The 27,563-nt window shown below is 46.5% G+C and overlaps 3 protein-coding genes across 9 annotated transcripts; 1 reads left to right on the top strand and 2 right to left on the bottom strand.

Annotated features, from left to right (window-relative positions):
- Positions 1-3,913: 3,913 nt before the first annotated feature.
- On the top strand, positions 3,914-5,520 carry LOC146502953 (olfactory receptor 1-like). Its single transcript, XM_085131120.1, has 2 exons — positions 3,914-3,966; positions 4,588-5,520. The coding sequence occupies exons 1-2, from the start codon at positions 3,914-3,916 to the stop codon at positions 5,471-5,473; spliced, it is 939 nt and encodes a 312-aa protein (XP_084987246.1). The 3' UTR covers positions 5,474-5,520.
- Positions 5,521-8,083: 2,563 nt separating this feature from the next.
- On the bottom strand, positions 8,084-22,023 carry pgm2l1 (phosphoglucomutase 2-like 1). Of its 5 annotated transcripts, none has more exons than XM_085131362.1 (14): positions 21,630-22,021; positions 18,942-19,150; positions 18,758-18,864; positions 17,839-17,923; positions 16,529-16,612; positions 16,235-16,431; positions 15,402-15,591; positions 15,227-15,324; positions 14,963-15,143; positions 14,795-14,888; positions 14,398-14,527; positions 13,316-13,505; positions 13,066-13,240; positions 8,084-9,050 (listed from the first exon to the last, which is right to left on the bottom strand). In XM_085131362.1, exons 2-14 carry the CDS (start codon positions 19,131-19,133, stop codon positions 8,965-8,967), a joined length of 1,809 nt encoding a protein of 602 aa, XP_084987488.1. In that variant the 5' UTR covers positions 19,134-19,150; positions 21,630-22,021; the 3' UTR covers positions 8,084-8,964. The 5 variants fall into 5 exon arrangements, with proteins under 5 accessions (XP_084987488.1, XP_084987487.1, XP_084987485.1 ...); XM_085131361.1 differs by having other exon boundaries at positions 13,032-13,240; positions 18,942-19,109; positions 21,630-22,018; XM_085131359.1 differs by having other exon boundaries at positions 18,942-19,109; positions 21,630-22,018.
- A 1,624-nt stretch (positions 22,024-23,647) lies between these two features.
- On the bottom strand, positions 23,648-27,221 carry lipt2 (lipoyl(octanoyl) transferase 2). Of its 3 annotated transcripts, none has more exons than XM_085131371.1 (4): positions 27,094-27,221; positions 26,157-26,675; positions 25,951-26,077; positions 23,648-24,846 (listed from the first exon to the last, which is right to left on the bottom strand). In XM_085131371.1, exons 2-4 carry the CDS (start codon positions 26,463-26,465, stop codon positions 24,554-24,556), a joined length of 729 nt encoding a protein of 242 aa, XP_084987497.1. In that variant the 5' UTR covers positions 26,466-26,675; positions 27,094-27,221; the 3' UTR covers positions 23,648-24,553. The 3 variants fall into 3 exon arrangements, with proteins under 3 accessions (XP_084987497.1, XP_084987499.1, XP_084987498.1); XM_085131373.1 differs by lacking the exon at positions 27,094-27,221 and adding an exon at positions 26,968-27,087; XM_085131372.1 differs by lacking the exon at positions 27,094-27,221 and having other exon boundaries at positions 26,157-26,961.
- Between the last annotated feature and the right edge of the window lie 342 nt (positions 27,222-27,563).

Here is a 27,563-nt window from a genome sequence, read left to right as displayed (position 1 = left end):
TCCTTTATAGTGCACAGAAATATTTGGAGTGGCACAAATAATTTAAATTAACTGTAAATTCAGACACGTGAGGTTGTGCTGAAAACAATGATACCAAACAAGGCAAAGTAAACAGTTTTTAAAGGTGAAATAGAGGAAACATCAAAAGTGGTTAAAAATGGCCAATTATACCCTGGACCCCCAGACGGTTAGATATTTTTTAAAGTAAGTTAATAGTTACTTTAAAGTAATTAAATACTTTTAGAATCTTATAACTTGGTTACTAACTCAGTTACATTTTTGAAGAGTAACTATAACTATAATTAATTACTTTTTCAAAGTAACTTGCCCAACACTTGTAACAAGCAGTGTTGGTCAAGTTACTTGAAAAAAGTAACCAGTAATTAATTACTGATTAAACGGAACTGAGGACGCCATCATCTACCTGCTCAATCGTGTCTACACCCATCTGATGTGTTTTTTGACTTTTCTAGTGCTTTCAACACCATCAGGCCGACCCTCCTGGGTGATAAGTTAACGGCGATGCAGGTGGATGCTTCTCTGGTGTCCTGGATTGTTGATTACCTGACAGGAAGACCACAATATGTACGTCTCCCACAGTGTGTGTCTGACAAGGTAATCAGCAACACAGGGGCACCACAGGGGACTGTCCTCTCCCCCTTCCTCTTCACCCTCTACACCACAGACTTCAGCCACTGCACAGAGACCTCCATCTTCAGAAGTTTCCTGATGACTCTGCTGTGGTTGGATGCATCAGCAGGGATGGTGAGACAGAGCACCGGGCTGTGGTCGACTCCTTCCCATCACTGAGCAGAATCATCTGCAGCTCAACGTGGCAAAGACCAAGGAACTGATCGTGGACTTCAGGAGGACCAGGAAACACTTGACCCCTGTTTCAATCCAGGGGGTCAGTGTTGACATTGTGGAGGACTATAAATACCTTGGAGTTCACATTGACAATAAACTGGACTGGGCTAAAAACACCACAGCCCTTTACAGGAAGGGCCAGAGTCGTCTCTATTTTTGAGGCGACTGAGGTTCAACATCTGCCAGAAAATGCTCAGGATTTTCTACGAGTCTGTTGTGGCCAGTGCGATCCTCTATGCTGTTGCATGCTGGGGGAGCAGGCTGAGGGTCGCAGATGCCAACAGACTCGATAAACTGATCCGTAAGACCGGTAATGTTGTGGGGTTGGAGCTGGACTCCCTCAAGGTGGTGTCGGAGAGGCGGATGCTCTCCAAGATAAAGACAATGTTGGATAACACCTCCCACCCACTCCATGACATGCTGGTCAGTCTCAGGAGCTCGTTCAGTGAGAGACTGAGATTACCGAAAAGCACCACTGAACGACACAGGAAATCATTCCTGCCTGTGGCCATCTCCCTGTACAACGCATCCATCTAACACACTGGTTACTGCTACAACTACACGTTTCTTTTCCAGCTATTTATTAATGAGTGACTTTGTATATATGTATATGTATATATTGTACTATTCTTAGTTAGCGTATTGTCTGTCTTGTTAATGTTGGTTTATAATGGAGCACTGCAACAAAAAAATAACTTTCCCCAGGGATCAATAAAGTATTCTGATTCTGATTCTGATTACTTCCTGTTGAGGTTTAAATTTATCATCTTAAATGTTTATATGAAACCCTCCATGCATGGTAAGGAGCTTTCTTGTCTTGATGTCAGTGGCTTCTATCCAGGGCTGGACTGGGACAAAAAATCAGCCCGGGCATTTTGACTAGAGACCGGCCCACCAAAAATGTGACGTCATTCAGGGGTAAAACCGCAAAGGATTCTGGGAACTTGTGGCAAGCGGTACTAGCGCATGCAGGCTTTCAATTGAACTCAGTTACTCAGTTACTCAGCGATAAAAAGAAACACAAAAAATGGCAAGAAGCTGTTGTATTATTAACTGCAATAGCCGGTGTTGTGCCAAAAAGTGATTGTCTGCCAAAAACTGATTGCTCGTATTTAAATTGCTATAAGTAACTTGTTGGGCTATAATGTGTGAAACATATGTCAAATGCATCCCTCATGGATGACATAAAGTCATATTGAGCTACAAACAACATTAGTGTAACAAGGTAAAAGCCGCAATCAGTCTTTGGCAGTGACAAAAAAGTCTAATTAACATTAAAAATGTCTTTTGTAAGAAGTAGTTGGACAGCAGAAATGGCTCAAATATTACAATAGTTCTGTAAAAATATTTAAAGTGGGGATAAAGGAGCGGATTGGTTATAATGTAAGTACAATAACACAGAGTTGTAAAGATACTTGAAAAAACAGATAATTTTTTAATTCCATATATAGCCCCTTTGTAAACGCTGTTCACCGAAGTCTATTTACCAACATAGATATTACACATAAAATATACACGCAAACATTGGAAATCACTTTTTGGCACAACACCTGTTGCATGACAGCCACGGGAAGCTGACGGGTAAAGAGATCGGTTGTTATCGGATTACATCATGGAAATTGTTTAAGCCATGTTTCCGAAGTAACAAAGAGCCGATGGATGGCCTATAAGATTGCTAAACAAGGGGGAGGGTGCATCCGACTTCCCCAGCTGTAATTGGTCCAGCCCAGAGTCGATCATGACCAATTGGCCAATCCAACACCTTTCATTATTTATACCCTTCCAAAAAAAAAAAAAAATCGATTGGCCCATAAAAACAAAAAATCGCCAGCAGACCACCGGGCAAATGCCCGGTATGCCCGATGGCCAGTCCAGCTATGCTTCTATCTCCTCCTTTGGCCAACTAATTATACCAGCAGCGTACCTGATCACGGGCAGGGCGTACGTGTTGATGGCCCGGATCTTGTTTTTACCGTTCAGCTGACTCCTCAGGACTTGCCTGACCCTTTGCAGGTACTTGGTGGTTGCAGCTTTCCTAGCCTCTTTATGGTTCCCATTCGCCTGCGGGATCCCCAGGTACTTGTAACTGTCCTCTATGTCTGCAATGTTGCCTTCTGGTAGCTCGATCCCCTCAGTTCTGACTACCTTCCCTCTCTTTGTTACCATCCGAATACACTTCTCCAGCACGAATGACATCCCGATATCCTGGTAGTGTGGATCAGTGAATCGATGTCTCGTTCACTCTTGGCATACAGCTTGATGTCATCCATGTACAGGAGGTGGCTGACAACTGCTCCGTTCCATAGTCGGTATCCGTTGCCAGTCTTGTTAATGATCTCACTGAGGGGGTTCAGGCCTATGCAGAACAGCAGTGGGGACAGAGCATCTCCTTGGTAGATCCCGCACTTGATGGTGACTTGTGCTATGGGCTTGGAGTTGGCCTCTAGTGTTGTACGCCACATCCCCATTGAGTTCCTGATGAAGGCTCTTAGGGTCCCATTGATCTTGTACAATTCTAGGCATTCCAGTATCCAGCTGTGGGGCATTGAGTCATAGGCCTTCTTGTAATCAATCCAGGCAGTGCACAGGTTGGTCAGTCTGGTCTTGCAGTCTCGGCTGACTGCTTGGTCTGCCAGTAGCTGGTGTTTTGCACCTCTGGTATTCTTGCCGATCCCTTTCTGTGTCCCGCTCATGTATTGACCCATGTGCCTGTTCATCTTAGCCGATATGATGCCTGACAGGAGCTTCCACGTGGTGCTGAGGCAGGTTATTGGTCAGTAGTTGGAGGGGACCGGTCCCTTCTGGGGGTCCTTGAGGATCAGGACTGTCCGGCCTTCGGTTAGCCATTCCGGGTGTCTCTCCTCAACTAGCAGCTGATTCATTTGTGCTGCCAGACACTCGTGGACCATGTCAGGGCCTCGTGCTGTCCAACTCTTCATACTGGAGACCCTTTCTTGGATATCTGCCACTGTGATGGTTACTTCTCCTATCGCACTTGGGGATTGGTACCCAATCTCGGGTGGGGGTGATGATATCTCCCCCTGACATGGCGTTCTGGCTCCCCCTTGCCGTAGCATTTATGTTGTACCTTCCGCCAGGGTTGGCATACAACAGGGTTCAGGTGATGCAACTTGTGGGCTGTCCTCTTCCTTAGAGACAGGGTAAGGTGTTCCTTCATTTGAGAGGGAATCAGAGTACTTCTCCACATTTAATGAAGCCAGTTGTGGTGGTTGCTAGTAATCTTATACTGATTCCTTCCTGGAATCTGCAGGAATAAACTCTAAATACGTAACTTTTACTATAAAAGGTTTTGGGCCCCAGTTGAACAGTTGGCTTCCCAGAATTTAACAATACTGTTTTTCTATTATTGGGCATGTTCATGAGGGGAGGGCGTGGCGTCAGCAGATTTCTCTCTCCACCTGTCCGTCCCTTTGTCAGGTGTATAAGAGCAGCTTCCCGTGTGGATCACAGACACCTTCACACTGCTCTGTGAAGCTGATGTTTGTTGTCCCTCTTACAGGATGACTGCTGCTGTCATTTGACTTGCTCTTGTTGATGAGGAATCTGTGCTGATGACCTGAAGTTGTCTCAGTTTGACTGTTTCACAGTTAAGGGTGTAACAGATTCTGCCTCAGTGAGAGCAGACTGACAGCGCCTCAGACGGTTTCTGCTGTTTATTAAATGAGTTGCTGAGTCCAGCTTCATTGCACAGATGTAAAGTGCTTCTTTTCCTCATGCCTCATTTGCCTTCGCTCTGATGTCGTACCTCTTCACCGTGTCTGTAAACCTGACCCTCATCATCACCATCGGCCTGGATAAAACGCTCCACGAGCCAATCTACATCTTCTTGTGCAGCCTTTGTTTTAATGAGATCTGTGGAGCTTCGAGTTTCTACCCAAAGCTGCTTCATGACCTTCTGACCAACTCTTATGTCATCACGTACGCGGCCTGTTTGGGTCAGATGTTTGTCACTTATAGTTATATTTTCTCTGAGTTCACCAGTCTCACTGTCATGGCGTATGACCGCTACATCGCCATCTGCAAACCACTGCAGAACCGGATGCTGATGACAGCTCAGAAGGTAGCCCAGCTTCTGATGCTCACCTGGTGCTTCTCAGTTTTTGAAACGGTCGTGGGCGCCGTCCTGACCGCCAGGCTGCCGCTCTGCGGACGCCACATCCCCAAGATATTCTGCACTAACTGGGAGGTGGTCAAACTGTCATGCTCTGACTCGACCCTCAACAATATCTATGCGTTCATGTTGATGTTTTCACACCTGTCACAGACTGCACTAATCATGGCGTCGTACGTCCACCTGATACGAGCTGCCGTCAGATCTCAAGCCGACCGCAGGAAATTCATGCAGATGTGTCTGCCGCACCTCAGTACACTGCTGGTCTTCAGCACCTCACTGATGTTTGATACCATGTACTCTCGTTACAGTGGCGGCAGTACAATGAAGGCACTGCAGAATGCATTAGCTGCTCAGTTCCTGGTGGTCCCACCCCCCGTCAATCCCATCATCTATGGCTTGAACCTGCAGCAGATCAGGTCCAGGATGCTCCACAGGTTCACCCACCTGACTGGGACATTCAGGAAAAACTAAGCCATGTTAATGAAATCAAACATGAAGAAAACATAGGAAGATGAAGTTATTTTCTAATCTTCTGTTCAAGTCAACCAAAATATGTGGATAGAATTCAGTTAAAACTAATAAAATCAAAAGAAATACATTTTTTATCATTAGAGAAAAAATTACCAATAATCATCCCACAGATGTAATATTATCTACAGCTACTCTTAGTACCATTGATGTTAAGTTAGACTCTTTTTCTCCAATTGATCTTTCTGAGTTAACTTCAATAATTACTTCCTCCAAACCATCAACGTGTCTTTTAGACCCCATTCCTACAAAACTGCTCAAAGAAGTCCTGCCATTAATTAATTCTTTGATCTTAAATATGATAAACTTATCTCTAATAATTGGTTATATATATATAAAGTGGAACCCCGACTTACGAACACCCCATTTAACGAAAAATTCATGTCCGAAAGTCTCCTTATATTCCAGTCACTGGTAATGTCTGCCGATAAGTTCCACTTTGTTCTTACTGTTTGCTGCGGTGATGACGTCACATGGTTTTATGACGGTCCTGCCGTATCACGAGTCCGGGGAGCACTAGGCATGTTTTTCTCCATGGTTGTGTCCAAATTCATGGGCTGCTTCCTCCTGAGGCCGCATTTGTAGACCGATTACGTCACAGCGACGTGCCGAAGGCTGTCCAAATTCGTAGACTCCTCCGAATGCAGCCGACAAATGCGTCCTCCATTTCCCCGAATTTGAAGGATGGGTCGGGAGTGTCCTTCGTGGCCCACCATATCCCAGAATTCATAGCGCGGCCCAGCCAAACTCCAGTTTCCAATAATGGCGGCAACTCCAAAGTTTTCTGGGTTTTGCAAACTTCTACCACCGTTTCATCCGCGACTATAGCAAACTTGCCTTGCCACTGAATCGTCTCATTTTACCCAAGGTTCCTTTCTGCTGGGATGAACCAACTCGACAGGCCTTCACTCACCTGAAAGAACGCTTTGCCTCGGCACCCATCGTCGTCCAACACAACCTCAGCCAACAGCTCATCGTGTAGGTGGACGCCACAGATGCGGGAGTGGGGCGGTGAGCTTCATCCATGTACTTGTCTCACCGCCTCTCCCCCGCAGAGAGAAACTATGACGTGGGAGATCGAGAACTACTGGCCATCAAGCTCGCCCTGGAAGAGTGGCATCACTGGCTGGAGGGCGCTGCCCAGCTATTTGTGACGTGGACTGACCACAAGAACTTGGAGTACATTCGGTCAGCTAAACAACTCAACGCCAGGCAAGCCAGGCGGGCCCTGTTCTTTACCAGATTTACCAGGTTCCAGTAATGTCAACCCGACGCTCTCTCACGCCAATTCACCGCCTCCGAAGACACAGCTCAGGACTCCCCCATTCTTCCTCCCACGTGTGTTATTGGGGCCCTGACCTGGGAGATCGAGTTGGCGATTAGAGAGGCTCAACAGACTGAACCAGATCTGGGAACGGGCCCTCCAGGGCTACTCTTCGTCCCCTCGTCAGTAAGGTCACGAGTGCTACATTGGGCTCATACTGCAAAGTTCACCTGCCACCCTGGGGTCCACCGCACTATCACCTTTCTTCAACGCTTCGCTTGGTGACCATCTCTCGCTAAGGATGTCCGCAAATACACTGCCGCCTGCCCAACCTGCGCTCAAAACAAAAATGTCCATCAACCATCTTTCGGTCTCCTCCAGCCTCTGACTCCAAGTCGCTCCTGGTTACACATTGCTGTTGATTTCCTCACTGGTCTGCCCACCTCGTCTGGTAACTCAGTCATCCTCACCATTATCGATCGCTTCTCTAAAGCTGCTCACTTAGTCGCCCTCACTAAGCTCCCCGCTGCACTAGAGACCGCCTGGCTCCTGACTAACCACGTTTTTCGACATCATTTCAGACAGGGGGCCGCAGTCACGTGTCTGGAAGGAACTCTGCAACGCCCTTGGAGCTCAGCTCAGTCTCTCCTCTGGTTTCGCACAGTTAGAGGTTGGGCTCTCCGTTTCGCTGCAGGGTCCCTTCATTCTTCACATATCCATGTCGAGCCGAGTGTAAATCCCGAGGCTGAACAGCCTTTGTACGAGCACACGCTTCCTACCAGGGCAAAGCTATGAGCTAGAAAAATCCTGGCAGACAGCCTGTGTCTGTCCAACCAATCAGAGAGCTCCTTACATCCCACGGTGTGGCTAATTTGCAGCAGGATTTTTAAAATGAAGTTGTTAATCCAACTGCTAATCCAAAAGTTAATCCTTGAGTAAACAGGAAAGGGAAATGGATTTTGAAATGAGGAGTGGAATCACCATTTTTAAAAGCAATTTGAAAATCACTTTATTAATGTGGAATTCAAAAATGAATTTACAAATGCAGAATTTATTCTAAAATTCATTATTTAAGCAATGAATTCTTTATTTCGATGCGCGTGGCTCTTGTGGTCCTCCATGAAAAAACTAGTTCATGCATTTAATACTTCTAAGCTGGACTACTGTAATTCATTATCATCAGGATGTCCATGTGCTCTTCACGTCTCCTTACCAATCAAATCACATCAACATGGATCCTGTTCAATCCTTCACGGCTCAAATTCAACAGAGCTGGAGAGAGAAGGTAATCAGAAAACCACATTAGGAGTATTTTTATTTCATTTTCAGTACGAGAAGCTGCGACAGTAATACACAGATGAGGCATCACGCTGTCGTCAACCATTTCTTTAACAAAATAAAAGCATCTGCAGAAACAGCAGCTCCTCCTCGCACATAAACATCTTTAATCTTCTTGAGTAGAAAAATAAATTACCTCAGGCCAACGAACAGTCAACGTGACATCAGAACAAACTCGGCTCTGTTTTATTTCTCACCAATATTTAAAATAAATATCAGCAACAGCTGCTTCTACGATCTGTTTAACATAAAACATCAACAACTGGATAAAAATAAAAAACAGCAGATTTTACTGTCACAAATAATTAAAGGTACAACAAATATTTGGCATTTTTACACAAAAATAAATAAAATAACTTAATTGACCTGCCTGCCAATTTTATTCATTTAAATTTGGTTGAAAAGAACAGATGGCTGAACAACAACAACAACAACAACAACAAAAAGAATATTCAGAGCCAACTCCCAGAATGCACTGCTGCTGAGCTCTGCTCGTGTCCTGTTTCGATATTTAGTTTTGATCTTTTTCATTTTGTCCTTTGGTCAGACTTTTTGTTTTAAAGAAAATTAATTTGTTGCTTTGTTGCCAGAACATGAAAAGAATCTTAAAATAAGATTTAAATGTTTCTCACACACAAACACCACGTCAGGTCTGTCATAAGGAGCTTCCATCACAGCCAATCACACGAAGACTCGCTCGCTGAATCTCTTCAGGGTTCATAGTTCACCAACACCAGAGTGAGGCAGCTGCTGCTCTGATTCACACATGACAGGATGTGATGTCATCAACGGTAAGCAGGTACGAGCAGGCAGTGCTACACCAGGCGGCGAATCAGGTTGTTCTTCTCGGGCTCCAGGAACTCATCCACCAGGGCAGCGGTGACCTTCCTGAGCTCCTCCTCCAGGGTGGACACCTCGCTGCAACGCAGAGAGGGTGATGATGTCACAGAGGCCCCGCCCACACATCATGAGTTCACACATGAAGTTTGTTAGAGTGACATTAGGACCTGACGTAGGTTATTCTTGGACTTTATCCTGTATGCTCTAAATAAATTTGGTGCTTTTTTAACAAACGTGTCAGAACTACAAACGTCGCAGCTCTATCAAACTTTCTTGTGGTGCATGTTTCTCTGAAACGTCTGAAACTGCTGTTAGCAGCACAGTTATTGAGCTCACAGATCAGACGAAGGCATCAGCACTGCAGGGAAAGAAAGCTCCATCAGTCAGCTGGCAGACCACAATCCAGATCAGTGTTAATTATAAAGCACCAAATCACAGCAACAGTCGCCTCAAGGCGCTTCATATCGTAAGGTAGAGCCCAAAATAACACATACAGAGAAAAACCCAACAATCAAATGACCCCCTACGACCAAGCACTGTGACGACAGTGGGAAGGGAAAACTTGCTTTTAACAGGAAGAAACCTCTGGCTCAGAGAGGGCGGGAGAAAAGACACGCTGTGGAAGTGCGACTGGCAGCATGCTGGCTTCCTCCAGGACAGGACTTAATCTCAACAACTTTTACCGGTGAACGAGTGTGTTGTGACCTGCGTTTCTGGTCTTCCAGGGAAAAACTGTAACTTGTGTAGGAATACACACGGACAGGACATTTGAGCTTTGAATTTAAATCTTATTCCATATAAAACCCAAAATGTTCCTAACAGCTGTGTGAGGGGGGCTGAGGGTCTTGTTTGTGCTGCTCAGTCTTGGTGATAGCTCCGTTCCTGTGGAGAATGAAGCTCATCACATCCACAGATGTTGTTGTCGACAGCTATTGATTTCAGCTCTTTGAATAATACTTTCAACATTAACTGGACCAAACGGCGTCTTAAAAATCCTACGTCCATCTGGGATTTTATCTCGTCACATTTGCTCTGTTGAGGTGGCCTGGAGGTGGCCTCCTTTGCAACTACAATATTCACAAAGTCCCAGTGAAGCTCTCTGGGGTTGGAGGCGTGGCCTCTGATCTACAAACATGTTATATTTGGAGCAACTGTACGAGAATTCGTCTCTGGTTTAATAAAGGGGGCGTCCAAATTCATGGGCTGCTTCCTCCTGAGGCCGCATTTGTAGGCCGATTACGTCACAGCGCCGAAGGCTGTCCAAATTCGTAGACTCCTCCGAATGCGGCCAACAAATGCGTCCTCCTTTTCCCCGAATTTGAAGGATGGGTCGGGTGTGTCCTTCGTGGCCCACCATATCCCAGAATTCATAGCGCGGCTCAGCCAAACTCCAGTTTCCAACAATGGCGGCTGCTACCACGTTTTAAAATTACTCATACTAATCTTTCTGGGTCACAAAATAAACTTTTAACACATTTTCAGGCAGAAAGTAGCTGTGTAAACATCAAATATCTGCTCGGTTTATCAAGATATCGCATATTTGCAAAAGTGCTTCGACGTTTTCGGAGACGTCTGTTACCCACCAGCTCGATAGCCGAGAGCTCGAGAGTCACTGAAGCCGCTGAGAACGGCACAACTCCCGGCACCTCGTGTTCAGATTACCGCGGATCATCGCTACTCAGGTTAAACGTAATATACAAGTCACTTAGACAACCTAAAAATGTTATTGTTGGGCTTTTTTCACTGTTTGATTTGTTCCTGAGTAAATCGGCTTGGCTGAGATTAAAGTTCTAGTTTTCACACAGCTGAATAAACGTCAAACAGAAAACTGATTAAACAGAAGTGTGAGACGGTCGAGAGTTTACGCCAGTGTCCTGTTATATTTTAGATAGCAAGGAGCAGACGGCTGAGACAGCGGTGACGCTAATCTGAAGGCTGGACCGTCCCATTTCACAGCCGTTTACTTCCGGCCTACCCGACCTTCTGAGGACCCACGTAGACCGCGAAGGCCGGGTCCTCAGGAGGACGCAGCCCATGAATTTGGACACAGCCAATGTGTTCTCCTTGTAAGTAAGCTTTTTAACAATGATGGTTTATTACATTGTCTGTTAACAACAGACACGCGTTATATCGTGGTCTAAACCAATCAGAGCTAGTCAGGGGCGGGACCTCTCTGATTGGTCGTGGTCCAGATATTCCTGTAGTCTGTGGCTGTGTCCTATTTCAGGGTCTGCACGCTTGAAGTTCGCGCACTACGCGTACTACGTACGGTGCGTACTATAAGTACGAGAAGTGCGGAAGTGAGAGGCGTTTGAAATGGGACGGTATATGCTTCGTCGCGCTGTTCAGGTTGCCTAGCAACCATGATACTAACCGCAAGACACGTTACATACAGCTTTGTGTGACAGAAATGAAGGAGAAAAATGTTTTGTTGGTCAATCATTTTTGTCATGACATCACTTTGATTAGTTGAGTATCTGAGGCTGAGACCACAGGACTGTAAAACATGATTCAAGGGCTTCATTTCTGTACTGAACAGTCATTTAAGATTAGCTAGTAAATAATAATTAGTTAATGTTGTTCATGAGACTAAAGTCATCTCACTATGGTAATGTAAATATATATCTATATATATATATATATATATATATATCACTGACTTTCAGCTTGTTGTGTTTGTGGATATATGACTGACTTTAATTATCCATAAAATCATCAGATTCTCTGTAAGATTAAGGTCGACTACATGTATATTTAGAAGTAGAGGCTTTAAAACCAAGTTAATGCTGAAAGTACAAACATCACTAATGTCACATAACTTTGCCGACATGTGGCCAACAGCAATGTTTTAATGTTCTTCGTTATTAAACATTCTCACATAAATAAGTGACGTCATATTCAGTACTTACTTTTGACAGTTCACTCTTGGCCGCTCCCTTCTGCCGTATTTTGCGGCAAAATTATCCACACCCACCGCCGCGCTATGAATTGTGGGATATATGGGACCACGAAGCGTGCACCGGACCACGCTTGATATTTGGGGAAATCGACGGCGCATTTGGAGTATGCATTTGAAGTACACTTCGAATTGGGACAGCCAACGTCGCGTGGCGGTGACGTAACCGCACTTAAAATGCGTACTTCAAGCGTGCAGACCCTGAAATGGGACACAGCATGAGTGTATGTGTGTGCAGACAGAGCCGACAGCTCGCTGATGCGTCGGCGGGTCCGTGCTTTGTATTTACCTCTTTTTTTGAGCTGGATTCTTCAGGTTTTATCTCTCAACAACCAAAATTCACTGAACCAGCAGCATAAGAAGATCCAAACTACGCTTCACATTTGATAAACATCGTCATTAACTCCCTCTGACTTTTGCTGTTTTGCTTCCACGATAAAAATCACTTCCTGCACAGCTCTCTCTGTACCTCAGGAACAGTTTCCCGTCTCAAATCTCTGTTTACAGCTTTCTTTATTCATTTGCTTATTACCCACCAGTCTGTTGTTTACAGCGCTGTGGTTTTAACTTTTGTTTGTTTGGGGGTTTTTTATACTTAAAAGACCTCGGACAAGAAAGCCTCAGTTCTGCTGTTCGATACTGAAGAAATTTATACTTTTTAAAATTATGGAAAATTTCAGAAGGCCAAGAAAATCTGCTTCATGTTTTTCTGTTTGATCCTCAGTGACTTTGACACAAAGGCCTCTGATGAAGTCTCACATGTATCAGTGCTGATAGATGATCAGAATTATAATATTTCTGACTGTTTGAGGCAAAACTGAATCGAGTCGAATGGATTATAGAAATCAGTGATGATACTCAGCCCTCGTGAGCAGAAGTGCCAAAGAGTGTCGAAGCACTTTAAACACTTTTTCAGTCACGAGTGTTTCTTGTAGAACTGAGCTCCAAATAAAGAACTTTGTGTTGACAAGATTGTTAGTTGATCATTTACAAATCAATAGTGTCTGTATGGACAGCAGTTCCCCCCCCCCAAAAAAAAGTACACATGTAAAACTGTGGTGTTCAGCGATGCGGTTGAAAAATTTGGGTGTGCCTAACTTTACCGCGGCAAAAAGTGGGTCTAGAGCCGGCACTAACATTTCATCTCCATCACAGACAAACAGAAGTGAGGAGCCGACCTCTGCCCTGGCACCGCGCAGAACTCTGTGTAGTACTTGATCTTCGGTTCGGTGCCGCTTGTCCTCAGCGTGGCCACGACGCCGTTCTGCAGCGTGAAGGTGATCATGTGACCGCTCCTGGACACGGGAAGAACCTGCACGGGAGAACACACCTGAACACACCTGAACTGAACAGGAGGAACTCGAGGAAGAACAAAACGGCATCTCACAGATCTGAGGTCAGGCTGACTGCTGTCGTATCCCGTGGTAACGTCTCTGACATGAACGATCTGGACGCCGCCGCATGTCTTCGGGTACGAGCCGCTGCCGTCAAAGTTTCTGATGCGGCCGAAGATCCTCTGGATGGTGGGAGGGTCGTTACAGACGACGTAGGAGGTTTTAGACACGTGATAGCCGTACCTACAGACAGGAAGTCACACTGAGGATGACTGTCAAAATAAGAGCACATTTTTCTGTCCAATGTAGTTTCAGTAGAAGTTTTGTTGAGATGTTCTTCAAAGGATTATAGTTGTCCCTCGCTATAACGCGGTTCACCTTTCATGGGCTCGCTGTTGCGGATTTTTTGTTTTGCAATTTTGCATGCTTTCTTTCTTTGTTTTGTTTTTTACAGCACGTTGTGTTCTGCATCCTGATTGGCTGCACACTCCCTGTTAAATCCAGAATTCAAAATCCTGCTCCTCACATACAAGGTCTTAAATAATCAGGCCCCATCTTATCTTAATGACCTTGTAGTACCATATCACCCGATGCATTGAGTTTTTCCTTTCCAGTCACCTTTCTCACTCACTATGTATTAACAGACCTCTCTGCATTGAATCATATCTGTTATTAACCTCTGTCTCTCTTCCACAGCATGTCTTTATCCTGTCTTCCTTCTCTCACCCCAACCAATCACAGCAGATGGCCCCACCCCTCCCTGAGCCTGGTTCTGTCGGAGGTTTCTTCCTGTTAAAAGGGAGTTTTTCCTCCCCACTGTCGCCAAAGTGCTGCTCATAGGGGGTCATATGATTGTTGGGTTTTTCTCTGCATGTGTTATTGTAGGGTCGACCTTATATGAAGCGCCTTGAGGCGACTGTTGTTGTGATTTGGCGCTGTGTAAATAAAATTGAATTGATTTGGCGAGTGTGTGTGAGTGTGTGGACCAAACTGTGGGCATTAAGGGACACGCAATAAAGTCCAGCATAGAATCTTTTTCACTTGAAGCGGGTCAGTAAACGTCACACGGCTCGACATTAAATGACAAGCTGTGATCGTGATGTTAGAGCGGTGCCCTGCCGCCCTGCCGTCTTACGTCTGGTAGATGTTGTGCAGCTGTTGGCTCAGACTTAGGTGCTTGTTGTGAAGGTAAGCGGCCATTTCAGCCACGACCGCCGCCGAGCTCACGCCGTCCTTATCCAGGACTGCGTCCCCACAGAGGAACCCTGAAGAGATGAAGAGACACCTGACAGTTTCCCTTCCAATAATCAAACAACCATCAAAGGGCCTTTATACTGTAAAGGACTGAGCAGCAACACAGGGAGCTGCTCTGTTGGTGCAGGGCACTGACGATGATCACAGTGGGTGTATTATCCTTAACTGTGATGAAGTCTACTCCCCACTGCTGTGTAATCACATACTTTCAATTTAAATCAGACAGGAAACACTGCTAACTGTTCAGTTTCCACGCCAAACGTCACAGCGAACTTTACCGATGGACTCCTCGAAGGAGAAGATGACTCTGCTTCCTGTTTGGGACAGCTCGTGGATTCTGTTCCCGACCCATTTGAAGCCTGGCAGAGTTTCCTGTTGAACACAGAGGAACCATCATCGTCTTACTTCCAGACACTGGCGTGCTCGCTAATGCCCGAGCGTCTGACCTCAAAGTGGAACCCCTCGACGCGAGCGAAGGCCTGCAGGATCTTCGAGGACACCGTGGTCGCCAACATGCAAATGCTCCGAGCGTCTGCCGGTTCAGAGTGGTTCTCCTTCCACGTGAAGAACATCCACCAGCCCAGCAGGGCTGCCAGCTCGTTACCTGTGAACACCTTCCAGCCACACCTGAAACACAGGTAAACTAGACCAGGTGAACCTGCAGCGCCGCCAAATACTTTCAGCTCTGAAGTGCCTTTGAGCAAACATACCCGTCAGACTTCTCTGCTACAGCCAGCCGGTCAGCATCAGGATCTGTCGCCAGGACGACGCGGGCGTTTTCCCGCTCTGCCAGAAGGAGAGAAAGTTCCTGGAAAACAAAACATCGGATAAGCGAACGACAGGATTCAGTCATTCGTGAGCGAATGAGACGGGAACCCGACCCACCAGCACGGACTCTCCCTCCTCGGGGTTGGGACAGCGCACCGAGGAGAAGTTGGGGTCGGGGTCTTTCTGCTCCGGGACGGCGATCGGTGGAGGGAAGCCGAACACCCGGAAGGCCTGCTGCACGAAGGCGTGGCCGACGCCGTGGAAGGAGGAGTGGACGAACTTCAGCGGGGAGCTGCTGTTCAGGTCCCTGAGACGCATCAGGAAACATGTTGGTGCTCGGGGTCATTTTAAAGGTCAAAGTTCAACATTTTCTGACGTCCTGATACGTTCACATCCTGGCAGAACATCAGGGGAACGTGTCACTCTTAACGATCACGCCGTGAAACGTAAAAGAGCAGGTCAGACCACCTCACTGTGACATCACCACGTCCAAGCCGACAACGCCAACGATAGCGTCACTGATTTTACACTTAAACCTGAAAAAGAAATGATCGTTTCCGCTGTGAACGCTCAGCAGTGCAAACAGCAGGTGGTCTGACGAACTGCAGACTCGTGAAACACCTGAACTCATCACGGAGAAAAACAGCGTCCTCCGTTTTCACTCAATCACTGCTGGCAAACAGCTGACATCAGCAGAACAACACAGGCTGTGAAAATGAGGAAACTATAAACGACTGTTCACACGAGCAGGCATCTACTAATCAGAAGGTTGGTGGTACAATCCCTGCTGCCCAAATGCCCTTAGGCAACATACGAACCCCAGGTGTCTCTGTGATGCTATGAATCAGAGTACGAGTTGGACAGAAATCACTGAGGCATCGAAAATGCGCTGTAGAAGAACCATCGGCGTCCGTGTGGAGTGCACCGAGAGGAGGAACAGCTGGGCTTACCTGTGGAAGCAGAGGGAGGCGAGCTCATCCATGTAGCAGCTGTTGATCTGGGTCAGGGGGTCGGTCCTCAGGGAGCAGCGATCCACCAGCCCTACGTCCCAGCAGGAGGCGCTCCAGGGCTCCAGCTGCTCCTCTATACATCGCAGGATCTCTTTGTCGTGAGGCGAGGTGATCTGGGCGCCGTTACACCAGTACACCTGCAGGGGGCGTACGCGCACCCAGCTCAGTCTGCAGCAGAGCTTCCTAACTTTTACTTCCCATTTGAGGCACAGCTGCGAACGTGCCCTTACTGACCTTGTATCCGTTGTCTTCTTTTGGATTGTGCGACGCTGTGATCATCACTCCAGCTGCAGCGCCCAGCTTCTTCACAGCGTAAGGCTGCCAAAGAAGAACAGAGCGCGCTCAGTGCGAAACTGCTTCATCCTTCAGCGAACGTTCGGTTTAATAAGTGTTTAAATATCTGTGACACCGTCAGCTGTCAGGCTGCTGCTGGCGCCGATGAGATCGGCTCATTCATTACAGCCCGGACAACGTGACAGCGTGAACGTTAGTGAGGTCACAGTTAGGGATGGGTATTGATAAGATTTTCACGATTCCAATTCCAGTTTTGATTCTTTATCGATTCTTTTTTAAAAATGAGAACACTAAGGTCGATTAGCTCAGAACTTTGTTTTATATCTTCTCTTTGAACAAGATAGAAATTTAGGAGTAACATGGCCTTACAAACCCAACAGTGAGATCTTAAGAGATCCACAGCCTACGGCTCTTCAATGGGGCGTCACAGAGTCCCCAGGAAAAACATTGTAAATGTAAAATAATAAAATAAATATTCTTCTGTAGCAATTACACAAGAATATCCAGTAATGTCCCTGCCTACAATTAAACACATTCACTTACCGAAAATCATCTGCTGTGGCAAACGGCTGCAAGCCTTTGACCACAAACTGAGTCACTGCTCGGTGACATTCGTCTATCCTGGCCTGAAAGGAGACGCTACGGTAGACTGCAGCGAGAACTGCCAGCATCTGAGCCAGACTCTGTCTGTCTCTCTCATCATGGTCACCTAAACGCACAGTAATGGCAGGTTTTGTAATAAGGCAGATCGCGCTAACATAATCTGCACTGTTAGTTGATTATTTACCTGCCGCATTAACGGGAGAGGACGTGCAAACGTTAGCGCTGCTGCTGGGCTGAGATTCACGAGTCCAGAATTAAAAACACGACATTCATTTAAGGTCATCGTGTTTTGTGAGCAAATGCTTTTGCATATTCGTAGTGTTTCCTCCCTTAAATGAAATATCTACTTTGCAAGTATTGCAAGTTGCCCTGTTGTCATCTGTTCTCGTAAAGTATAAACAAACTTTTTAGTGTTTGAGCCGCTTAGGCGCCATGTTTTCTGCCAGGTAAATGACGCTCCGCAACGTGGTGACGTCATTCGGGGCGACTGGAATCGATAAGGGAATCGTTTGTAAAAATGGCAAACAATTCCAAGGAATTGAAACAGTGGGAACCGGTTCTCAACAAGAACCGGGTTTCGATACCCATCCCTACTCACAGCGAGCAGCCGGCTGCATGCAGGAAGTGATGCGTTAATGTTTCCTCACCACGTACGGCGTGGGGATGAAGGAGGAGAAGAGATGCACAGGGACGTCTCTGCTCAGCAGCACAGCAGCCGTCAGCTTCGCCAGCCTGACACACACGCACACGCACACACAGACACACACATACACACACACACACAGACACACACACAGGTTGAAAGTGAACTCTGCTTCATAAACTCAGATGTTTGTCCATAAAAAAACAACAACACTAAATCCTGATTCTTTAACATTTTTACAGTTTTTAAAATCAGGAAATTATGTCAGAAAATATCCAAAGAAAACAAAACATTGAAAACATTTATAAATATGTTCTTTAACCTCCTAGGACCTGGCGTCTTTGAAATGCTGGCTGGGTAAGTGGTGCAGTCCAAACATCTCTATACCTGCTGTAAACACTAGAGGGCGCTCTCCTCCATTAGACAGACTGGGGTAAATCTGCACTCGTTCATTTTGTAAAAGGCAGTCAGAGTCAAACCTGTTTGACCTTTAACCTCCTAGGACCTGGCGTCCACATATGTGGACATCACATTTTGGGTTATTTAGACCAAAATACTCAATTTTGCTCTACAAGGGCCTGATATCCACTCACGAGGACGTTATGCTGCTACTGTTCTATCGACATTTTAAACAAATATCCTCACATGTGGCTCTCATTTTTCTTAGAAACAAAAATCAGGTAAAAAAAAAATAAAAAAAATCTGGTAATTCTTTGTTTTTACATTCATCAGGTCCCAATCAGCCCAAATATCAAAGAGAAATGAAAAATGCTGCTGTGGAAGAGTTCAGTAAATAATGACGAATTTGAAAGAAAAATGCCTGAAAGATTGCACATAAATTAAATATTGCACAGTGGTGATGGTCATCTGTGTCGTCAGCGCATGTGTGTCTGTGTGTGTCTGTGTGTGTGTCTGTGTGCCACCTGTGGCTGCTGCAGCCGCTCTCCTCCTGTCCTCTGGTGTCGAAGCCCACCACGACGCCTCTGCTGCTGAAGTCTGCAAAACACTTGCACAGGTAGGAGTACAGGCCCTGCAAAGGAAACAGGAAGTGGCTCGGGTCAGACGTCGGCCTACCTGAGCCGGCCATGTTTCCTCCCTCTCTCTCACCTGTGTGGACTGGATGACGGTGAGGTCATTGATCCGGTTGAATCCCGCTCCCATCGGCGCTCTAAGCCCGGCAGTGCCGAAACTCATCCTGCTGCAGAGTCTCCGCCTCAGGTCATCGACACGTCCCGCCCCCACCAGAGACTCCACCTGAGCCCGGGTCCGCTGGTTCTGCAGCACAGCATGGAAAACCATCACACCTCTGACCACACCTGCGTAGGTAAAACCACACCCTCAACTCACAGCAGCTCTCACACACACACACACACACTCTGTGTTATCACTGAAGCCGATTCAGGGCAGACGTCCCGTCCCCGTGGTGAGGACATGATGACCTTTTCATGCTTCTCTAAGCATTCAAACTAAACTGCACGGCCGTCATAAACACCTGTGGAAGTCCAGGTGAACACGGTCACATCACCTGGCTCAGGTGAGCTGTCCCTTCATAAACACACTTGTCCAAAGCCTTCGCCTGCTCGGCCTCGCCTCACAGACTGAGCACGTGCAGTGTGCTCACAGACACACAGGAGTAAGGACAGGCGGCCCTGGCCCTCGTATCGTCACTTAAACACGTCGAAGAGAGATATGACAACCCATTTGAGGTCACGTCCCTCAGAGGGTGGAGGGCGTTCAGTGGACCTGATGCAAACCTGAAGCATACTGTGAAGCTGAGCGTGGGAACGCCTCAGGAACCTGTCAGGTGTGAGGAAACCTTCAGTGCAGATATTTATTTGTACAGAACAGGAACTCCGTGAGACGGTTAAACGCTCTAACAGGCTGATGAAGGCCGAATCCTTCCTGACCCTCCGCTGTGACACGTGGATCACAGATTATGATTATTGCATCTGTGGCCTGCTGGAAATGTGCAGAGAGGACGACGACTGCACTAATCTCCGACAGGCACAAACACAGGAAGCTGAACCTTCACAGAGGTTTCGTTAAAAACATTAAATGAGATTAAGATGATCACCTGAGGTCACACTCTGTGGGTGATAAAATATCACACATATTTGCCCGGTGCATGTTTGCTGTACTCTGTGGTGGGGTGCTCACTTCCTGTCTTCACGAGGACGCACTCTGAGCGAAGGCGTCCCTGCAGGCTCACGGGCCTCGGAGCATCGGCTGATGTGCAGCTGATGCCCCGAGAGGCCGAAGGATGGACCTCATTCATGTTTCTCTGCACACAGGATAAAGATAGAGTCCAAACAGCGAGTGGGAATCTTTTCCCGGCTGCTGACATTTAAAGCGCAGTTCAAGGCAGCCGTGACCTTTACAGACCACACAGCTCTGAACACTGGGAGGGCGACACTGGGGAGCGAGGGGGGGTTCAAACCCAGTCCAGTCTGAAACACTGTCACAGTGGACTTCCTCTGGTCTCCTGCCAAGCAGCGTAGCTCCGGGTTTCTTCTTGAACATGACCAAAGCTTCAAACAGCAAGTATAAAACGGTGTGGCTGGGATTAACCTTTGACCTTTCTGAAGCGAGACGTTAGCAATAACGAGCACAGGCAGGTCTTGCTCACAAACAGTTGTAGTTCTTGCACAACGTTGCACCACGTCTTTGTTCTGCAACAGGATGAACCAGCGAGGTGCTGAGGTGTTTTAGAGAAGTCCTCGCTCTGCCTTCTTCTGCAGACGGGACTCTGCTACACCAGCCTGAACCAGTGACCCATGGTGACCTATTCCCAGATCCAAATCCTCAGCCAGCATCACAGCTGTCATCACACACCCAGGTTTTTCTCACTGTGCACATTACAACAATAATTTCCTGCTAGATGTCATAAATGGGCTGTCTCTTCCAAAACTGTACAAAAAGGATGGACCCCACCTGGGGTCACCTTCTGGTTCCACATTTTAATGAATCTGGTCCCACCATGCTGGTTTGGGGGCCAGAAGTGACCACGTATGGATGAGGAGGTGGCACAAAGCTTATTTTTCATTTGCATTTAAAGTTAAAATGGTTGTAAAACATGTTGGCTTTAAAATGTGTTTGGATCTGAGCATCATCCAGCAGCTCACAGTGACCTGGTTCCTGAATAAAGATGAGTAAAGGATCAATATTCACCCATGGATGAATGTTTATTGACTGGAAAGGCCTTTCTGACTCAATCTGCTGAGTCACGCTGCCGGTTAATCTTCCGGTAACCCACAAAGGTAATCTCCATCATGCGCCGAGCAGCCGCGGTGCTCCTGCCAGCCGACCTGCAGCTCCGCACTGCGGCCACCACACACCCTCTGACCCGGAGACAGACTCGCTTCCCGCCACCACAACTCCCCTTTAAAAACTGATCATTTTACTTTATTGTTTCGGAAAATAATTCAAGAAGGAAATACGTCTTACTAGACTTTTGGGGGGCTAGCTCATTCTACTTGTTCATTCGGCTCACAGTTTCAACCTAAAGTCTTAAAATGACTGTTATAGTTCAGACCTGCTGCAACACCGGCTTCCCGTCTTCAGGCTGTATGAAGTTTATGTTTAATGGCAAACAGTGCTGCTTCATGGATCAGTTTGTATGCCGATTTCTCCACACAATTACAATGATCTATAAAACATAACTCATAAACATGTTTCTGTGACACGTCCCTGCCCAAAAGTGGTGATATATTAATCGACGGATTTGTCAGCGAAGTCTGGTGCAGCGCTCCCTGCTTACACCCGGCTTGGCTTTCTGACTAACGGGCACAGACTCACCCTGTCCCAGGCTAACCAGTGCTGCACCGCCTTGTCAAGCTTCGGGTCGCCGGTCCTCTGACACCTGACGTTGGCGTTCAGGTCTCCGTCGAGTCCGTTGTCGTCCTCCATGCTGACAGCTAACGCTCAAAGAGCCACACGGCCATCTGTCTGCCCGCTGTTGGAGGCTATTAGCTTCCCGGCGGATAGCGCCTCCAACTCGGACTTGTCACACACACTGCCTGCCTGTTATGGCTGGTGCGGCTGAGCTCTCTCCGGAGTCGTGTATAATTTCCCACACCGAGGCCAAACGTTAGCGACAATAACGCCAGATCACCGCTGGAGGCCGACAGAAGCTGGGCGAAAGCCCAGAATTTTCTTTCTAAGTTACACGGAAGTTCACAGAGACCGGCAGAGGCAGGGCTCCTCATTTCCGGCTAGTTAATAAAATAAAAGCTTCACATGAAGCGGAACAAAAGAACAAAACCTTTGTTTTCATTTGTTAGTGTCCATGTTGTTCTTTAAATATTTCACAGCATTCTCTGATATGATTAATATGCTCTGGGGTTTAGAAAAACGGTTTAAAATTCAAGGTAAAACCTTAATTTCCAATTAATTTCCGGTACATTTTTGCCCACCTGACGCCAGCTTTATGAGCAATAATTGTAGAACAAGTTCAAGTTTCATTGTCATGTACAGATAAACAGTGTAGCCACATTTATCCATAATGAAATTCTTTGGCTTGTGCTGCTCAGCTTTACATGAGCATATAGAGAGTGTGCAGTTATATTAAGAAGAAACTAACAGAAATTAACAGGAATAATAATAATAACAATGCAAAGGAGAAAAGGAGAGAAAAAAGTATTAAATATTAGAGAATTTAAGACAAGTTGGTATTTACAGGTTGTGCAATGAGCATTTAAGTGGCATTTGTTGAAGTGTGCAGAGTCCTGTAATGGTAGTGAGTGTGTATGGAATGTCAGCAGTCTGATGGCTTTTGGGTGAAAACTGTCTCTGTGTCTGCTAGTGCGGGTCTGAATGCTCCTGAACTGCCTGCTGGACGGCAGGAGTGTGAAAAGTCTATGACTGGGGTGGCTGGGATCAGAGAGATCCGCCGCATCTTCCTCATGCAGCGCTGCCTATAAAGATCCTGCATGGCTGGCAGCTCAGTCCTGGTGATGTGCTGTGCAACAGAGCTCCTTTCCAATTTTACCAAACGAGGCACCATACTTTAGAAATTTCAAGTTAAGAGAAGAATGGGGAAACCTGAACAGTACAAAAGTCAATTTGTTAAATAAAATGAAAACTGTATGTGAACGCAAAGTGTTTTGCAAAATGGACGTTTGCTTTTTCTTATTTCCCATTATACATGTCATTTTCCTGAGGTGGATGTTCATATTAAACATGACAAATGTTTCTAATAATTTCATTCAACTTAACTCATATAGCACCAAACAGTCGCCTCAGAGTACTTTATAAAGTACAGTAAAGACCCTACAATAATACAGACAAACAATCATATGACCCCCTGTGAGCAGCACTTTGGTGACAGTGGGAAGGAAAAACTCCCTTTTAACAGGAAGAAACCTCCAGCAGAACCAGGCTCAGGGAGGGGCGGGGCCATCTGCTGTGATTGGTTGGGGTGAGAGAAGGAAGACAGGATAAAGACATGCTGTGGAAGAGAGACAGAGGTTAATAACAGATATGATTCAGTGCAGAGAGGTCTGTTAACACATAGTGAGTGAGAAAGGTGACTGGAAAGGAAAAACTCAATGCATCATGGGAATCCCCCGGCAGCCTACGTCTATTGCAGCATAACTAAGGGAGGATTCAGGGTCACCTGGTCCAGCCCTAACTATATGCTTTAGCAAAAAGGAAAGTTTGAAGCCTAATCTTAAAAGTAGAGATAGTGTCTGTCTCCTGAATCCAAACTGGAAGCTGGTTCCACAGAAGAGGGGCCTGAAAACTGAAGGCTCTGCCTCCCATTCTACTTTTAAATACTCTAGGAACAACAAGTAGGCCTGCAGAGCGAGAGCGAAGTGCTCTAATAGGGTGATATGGTACTACAAGGTCATTAAGATAAGATGGGGCCTGATTATTTAAGACCTTGTATGTGAGGAGCAGGATTTTGAATTCTGGATTTAATAATGAGCAGTGAAGCTCTGGCTGCTCTAAACTTTTGTCAGATTTTGTAATTTCACAGACGTAGAAGAGCAGCCAGAGGTTAAACCTCTGTGAGGAACAGCCAATCAGAAGAAACGTTTCTTAAAGGGGGATGAGCTAAAACAGCTTGTTTCAGACAGAAGATGAACAGACGTCCACTGTCAGATTAAGAAGGATTATTCTGAACTATGAAGCGTGCAAAGCTGACCTGTCCCGTTATAAATACTCACCTCGGCCATCAGTGAGACTGCGTGAGCAGTAACAGCTGCCTGACATCTTACTGGAGCACTTTAACACATCACAGACACTCTGACACCTTTTTAGTGTATTCAAGTGTGAATATGCAAATTAGGTGTGAAGTCATTAAATAAACACAGATGAATGTGAACAGACCTCCTTCATCCAGCATTATACAAACAGCTGTTAGATCAAAGAAGTCAAACCGAGCTTTGATCCAGACCAGAGCAGCACACCTGGTCCAGCTCAAACCTTTGTTTCAGTGGGGAGGGGCTCTGCGACTCACAGGAAGGAAAATTTAATAAATGAAAACTTTTCTTTCCTTTCACTCAGTTTTTATTGCAGTGTAAACTGAGGGCACTGCAGTGAGTTTTCAGGGTGTTACCCTTTCACCCTGTGAGCCTAATATTGAAAATATCAACACCAAGACCAGGAAAGAGCTCTGAGAAGCTCCGCCCACACGCTCTCCGTCAGTTACAGGTCAGGCACTGATGATGATGATGATACCAAAACTGCTCAGCACGTGCATATCAGAAGGTTTGTGCTCAGTCATCCCTCAGGTTAGCGAGTGCTGAGGTTCCTGCTGATGTCACAGGCGTCGGTGACTCGCCGCCGTCCTGCGCTGCCTCAGTCAACTGACAGTTGAACTGCTGCGTGAAGGCGTGCAGCAGTTGAGGGACGACCTCCTCCACGCTAGCGTGTCTCCGCAGCTCGGCGCTCAGCGACGTCACGCCTTTCCCTTCAATCCCACACGGAACGATGTGGTCGAACCACGACAGGTCAGTGCAGCAGTTCAGCGCCAGACCGTGAGACGTGACGTAGCGGCCACAGTGTATTCCTGAAAACACGACAGCCGTCATTCAGGCAATTCTTACACAGGACGTGCTGAAGAGCAAGCAGCTGCGCTGGAGTCCTGCGATTAAATGAAACACGCGCTGACATAAACGTCCTCATATAAGATTAAACATGTTACCAACCTCACACCTGACCAGCAGATATGAAGAGCATGTTTCCCAGCGCACTGTTATACCACACCTGAGTGCAGCCACTAAAACTTCTGTCTATGCGAGCGGCCTTTAGGTCACATGACCTCAGACCTCACGCTCGCTGACAGCCTTTAACAGGTGAACAGCACCTGCAGAGATTGGTGGTCGGCCATCTGCTGCGACCCCTAACGGTCAGCAGATGGCGCTTTGTAAATAAAATTGAATTGAACTGAAAATTTTTAAACTGAGGATTTTTCACGGTGGTGGTTTCATTCTTGTCTCGATCTTTTTCCCGTCACATGTGTGGTCCGCTCTCCTAATGACACTAACTTAAGAGAAAGGACTATGACTCAGTGCGTCTGGACATTTGTGTGCCAATGAAAAGAAGGCAGTGTGACTTTGTCCATCGTCACCTAAAGACGAGGAAGTAAGAAAACAGGACAGAATCAGTGCTTTTGAATAGTGGTGTCAGACAGAAGGACCTGCGACTCGCTTATTTCAGACACGTCACGTCTCTTCTGTTCTCACATCAGCGTGTGAAGGACAGAAGGGAGACCGGCAGCGTTGGTTTGACACCACTATGACAACAACAGGAAGAGGCCAAGGATCAATCTTCCTACAGAATGATTATCCACCATTCTGTAACTGGGGCTTAAAATGAGTTTTTACTGGACTTTATGGTTTCAGCTCTGTGACAGTCCTGGTTCTGGCCCAGCTGAGATCAAACTGGACCCTGATCCAAAGCGTCTGTGTGACTGTAGGTCTATACCTCGCAGTATAAATAAAGCATCCTGAGGTGACTGCTGCTGATGCCAATAAACCTGGTGAACTCCACCTGTAGCCTGGATTAATCAGCTGCTCATGTCTGATTATTGGTAATTATTGGTTTTAAAAAGCAGCCACACAGTCAGTGAACACATGGTTGGTGATTCAGGCTCAGAGCGACGCAGTCGTACCGATGGCGCAGATCTTATTGTCTCCGACCCAAACTCCCGTGTGAGGGGACGTCGTAGCTCGGATGCCGAACCTGCTGCAGAGTGCGATGACGGTCTGCTCCAGCTGATCGACGTACCACCGCACGCTCTGAGAGAACAGAGAAAACATTAAAATACGTTCGGCTCTGATAAAAACACACCAATCTCACTCCCACGTCAGCTCAGACCTTCTTGAAGCTGCACAGGTTCAAGACTGGGTAGCAGACCAGTTGTCCCGGCCCGTGGAAGGTGATGAGTCCTCCCCGGTTTGCCCGGGCCACATCGGCCCCCAGCAGGCGCAGTTGGTCCAGCAGGGGCTCGGGGTAGGGTTTGTGGCGGATCCCGGTGGTGTAGACCGGCGGGTGCTCACACAGCAGCAGAGCGTGAGCAGGGCCGGACCGGTGCCGGTTCACGTAGACCTGCTGCAGTCGCAGAGCCTCCTGATAGGAGACCAGGCCCAGGCGGACCACCTCCACCAGCGGCTGGCCGCCTCGCATCTGGGACTGACACCAGACCAATCCAGACTGTTAGTTGCACAAATGTTTCGTTTTGTTACTTGTAACCTGTTTAAAATGTATCCAGCCTTAAAGGCTGCATGACTAGGGGCGTGGCCTCTTTGATTGACAGGTGGATGGTGACACAGGTGTCTGCTGTGACTTATCCAGTGGATGGGTTCCGTCAGGAGCAAAGATCCTCCATCTGGTTATCTGAAACCAGCAGCACATTAGCTTTAGTGTCACAGCACATGTACATGCATGCTCATGTTCCCAGGACCTGAACCGAGAGTTCACAAGCTGCCCTAGAATATCGCAGTATTTAGATTTCCTTAGTTCAGCAGAGATCCTGGGACATTTCTCCGAACATAATCCAAACGATACAAACCTGAGCTACTCACAGACAAATCGGCTGCTTCGATTCACACATTATAAACTCACAAAGCAGAAAACTAAAAACAAAATCGAGGTGGAGCTTCTGCTCGCGGGCACTGAGCGCTCTGACCTCAGTGACACGGTCAAAGCAAACCGCAGTTCATCTCTGAATGGGAAGCAAATCCCTCCGCCGTGTCTCTACGTGGTTATTTCGTTAGTTTATTAATTTATCAAAATACTTTATCAAAACCATCACCTGTCTAACTTCTGTACGCTCCTCTACCGCGACCCGTTCTTCTTCTACAGCTGTGAGACTGATGACGTCTTCCGGTTTGTACAGCGCCGTCGTGCCGCGAGTCATTAACCGGAACCTAAAGTCTTTCATAATAAAACTGAATTATTGCCGACTTATTTTTTAATCTCGCAGTTTTGTCAAATTAATAAATATCATTTCTTGAGTTGAAGAATTAGATTCATATTAAGGCAACAAAATCTAAATTGCCAAAGATATGCTCTCTTTCTTGAGAAAATAAATTCACAACAGGTAAATTACAATATGTTGGCCGTCTTGTTTTTAATTTTATTAATTCTCATCCCTCCGTCTTTATTTTGCCAATGTTTACTTTCTAAGTAGCGATTTCTTTGTCTTGCAATTTATGTTTATTGAAAATAATGCTGTTTAACCACACACTAGCAATCACAAACTCAGCCCCAACAGAAAGAGAC

This window comes from Neolamprologus multifasciatus, chromosome 14 (assembly GCF_963576455.1).
Source record: "Neolamprologus multifasciatus chromosome 14, fNeoMul1.2, whole genome shotgun sequence".
Taxonomy (NCBI): Eukaryota; Metazoa; Chordata; class Actinopteri; order Cichliformes; family Cichlidae; genus Neolamprologus; species Neolamprologus multifasciatus.
The sequence above is the reverse complement of the archived record's forward strand: the minus strand, read 5'-3'. Positions and strand labels throughout refer to the sequence as shown.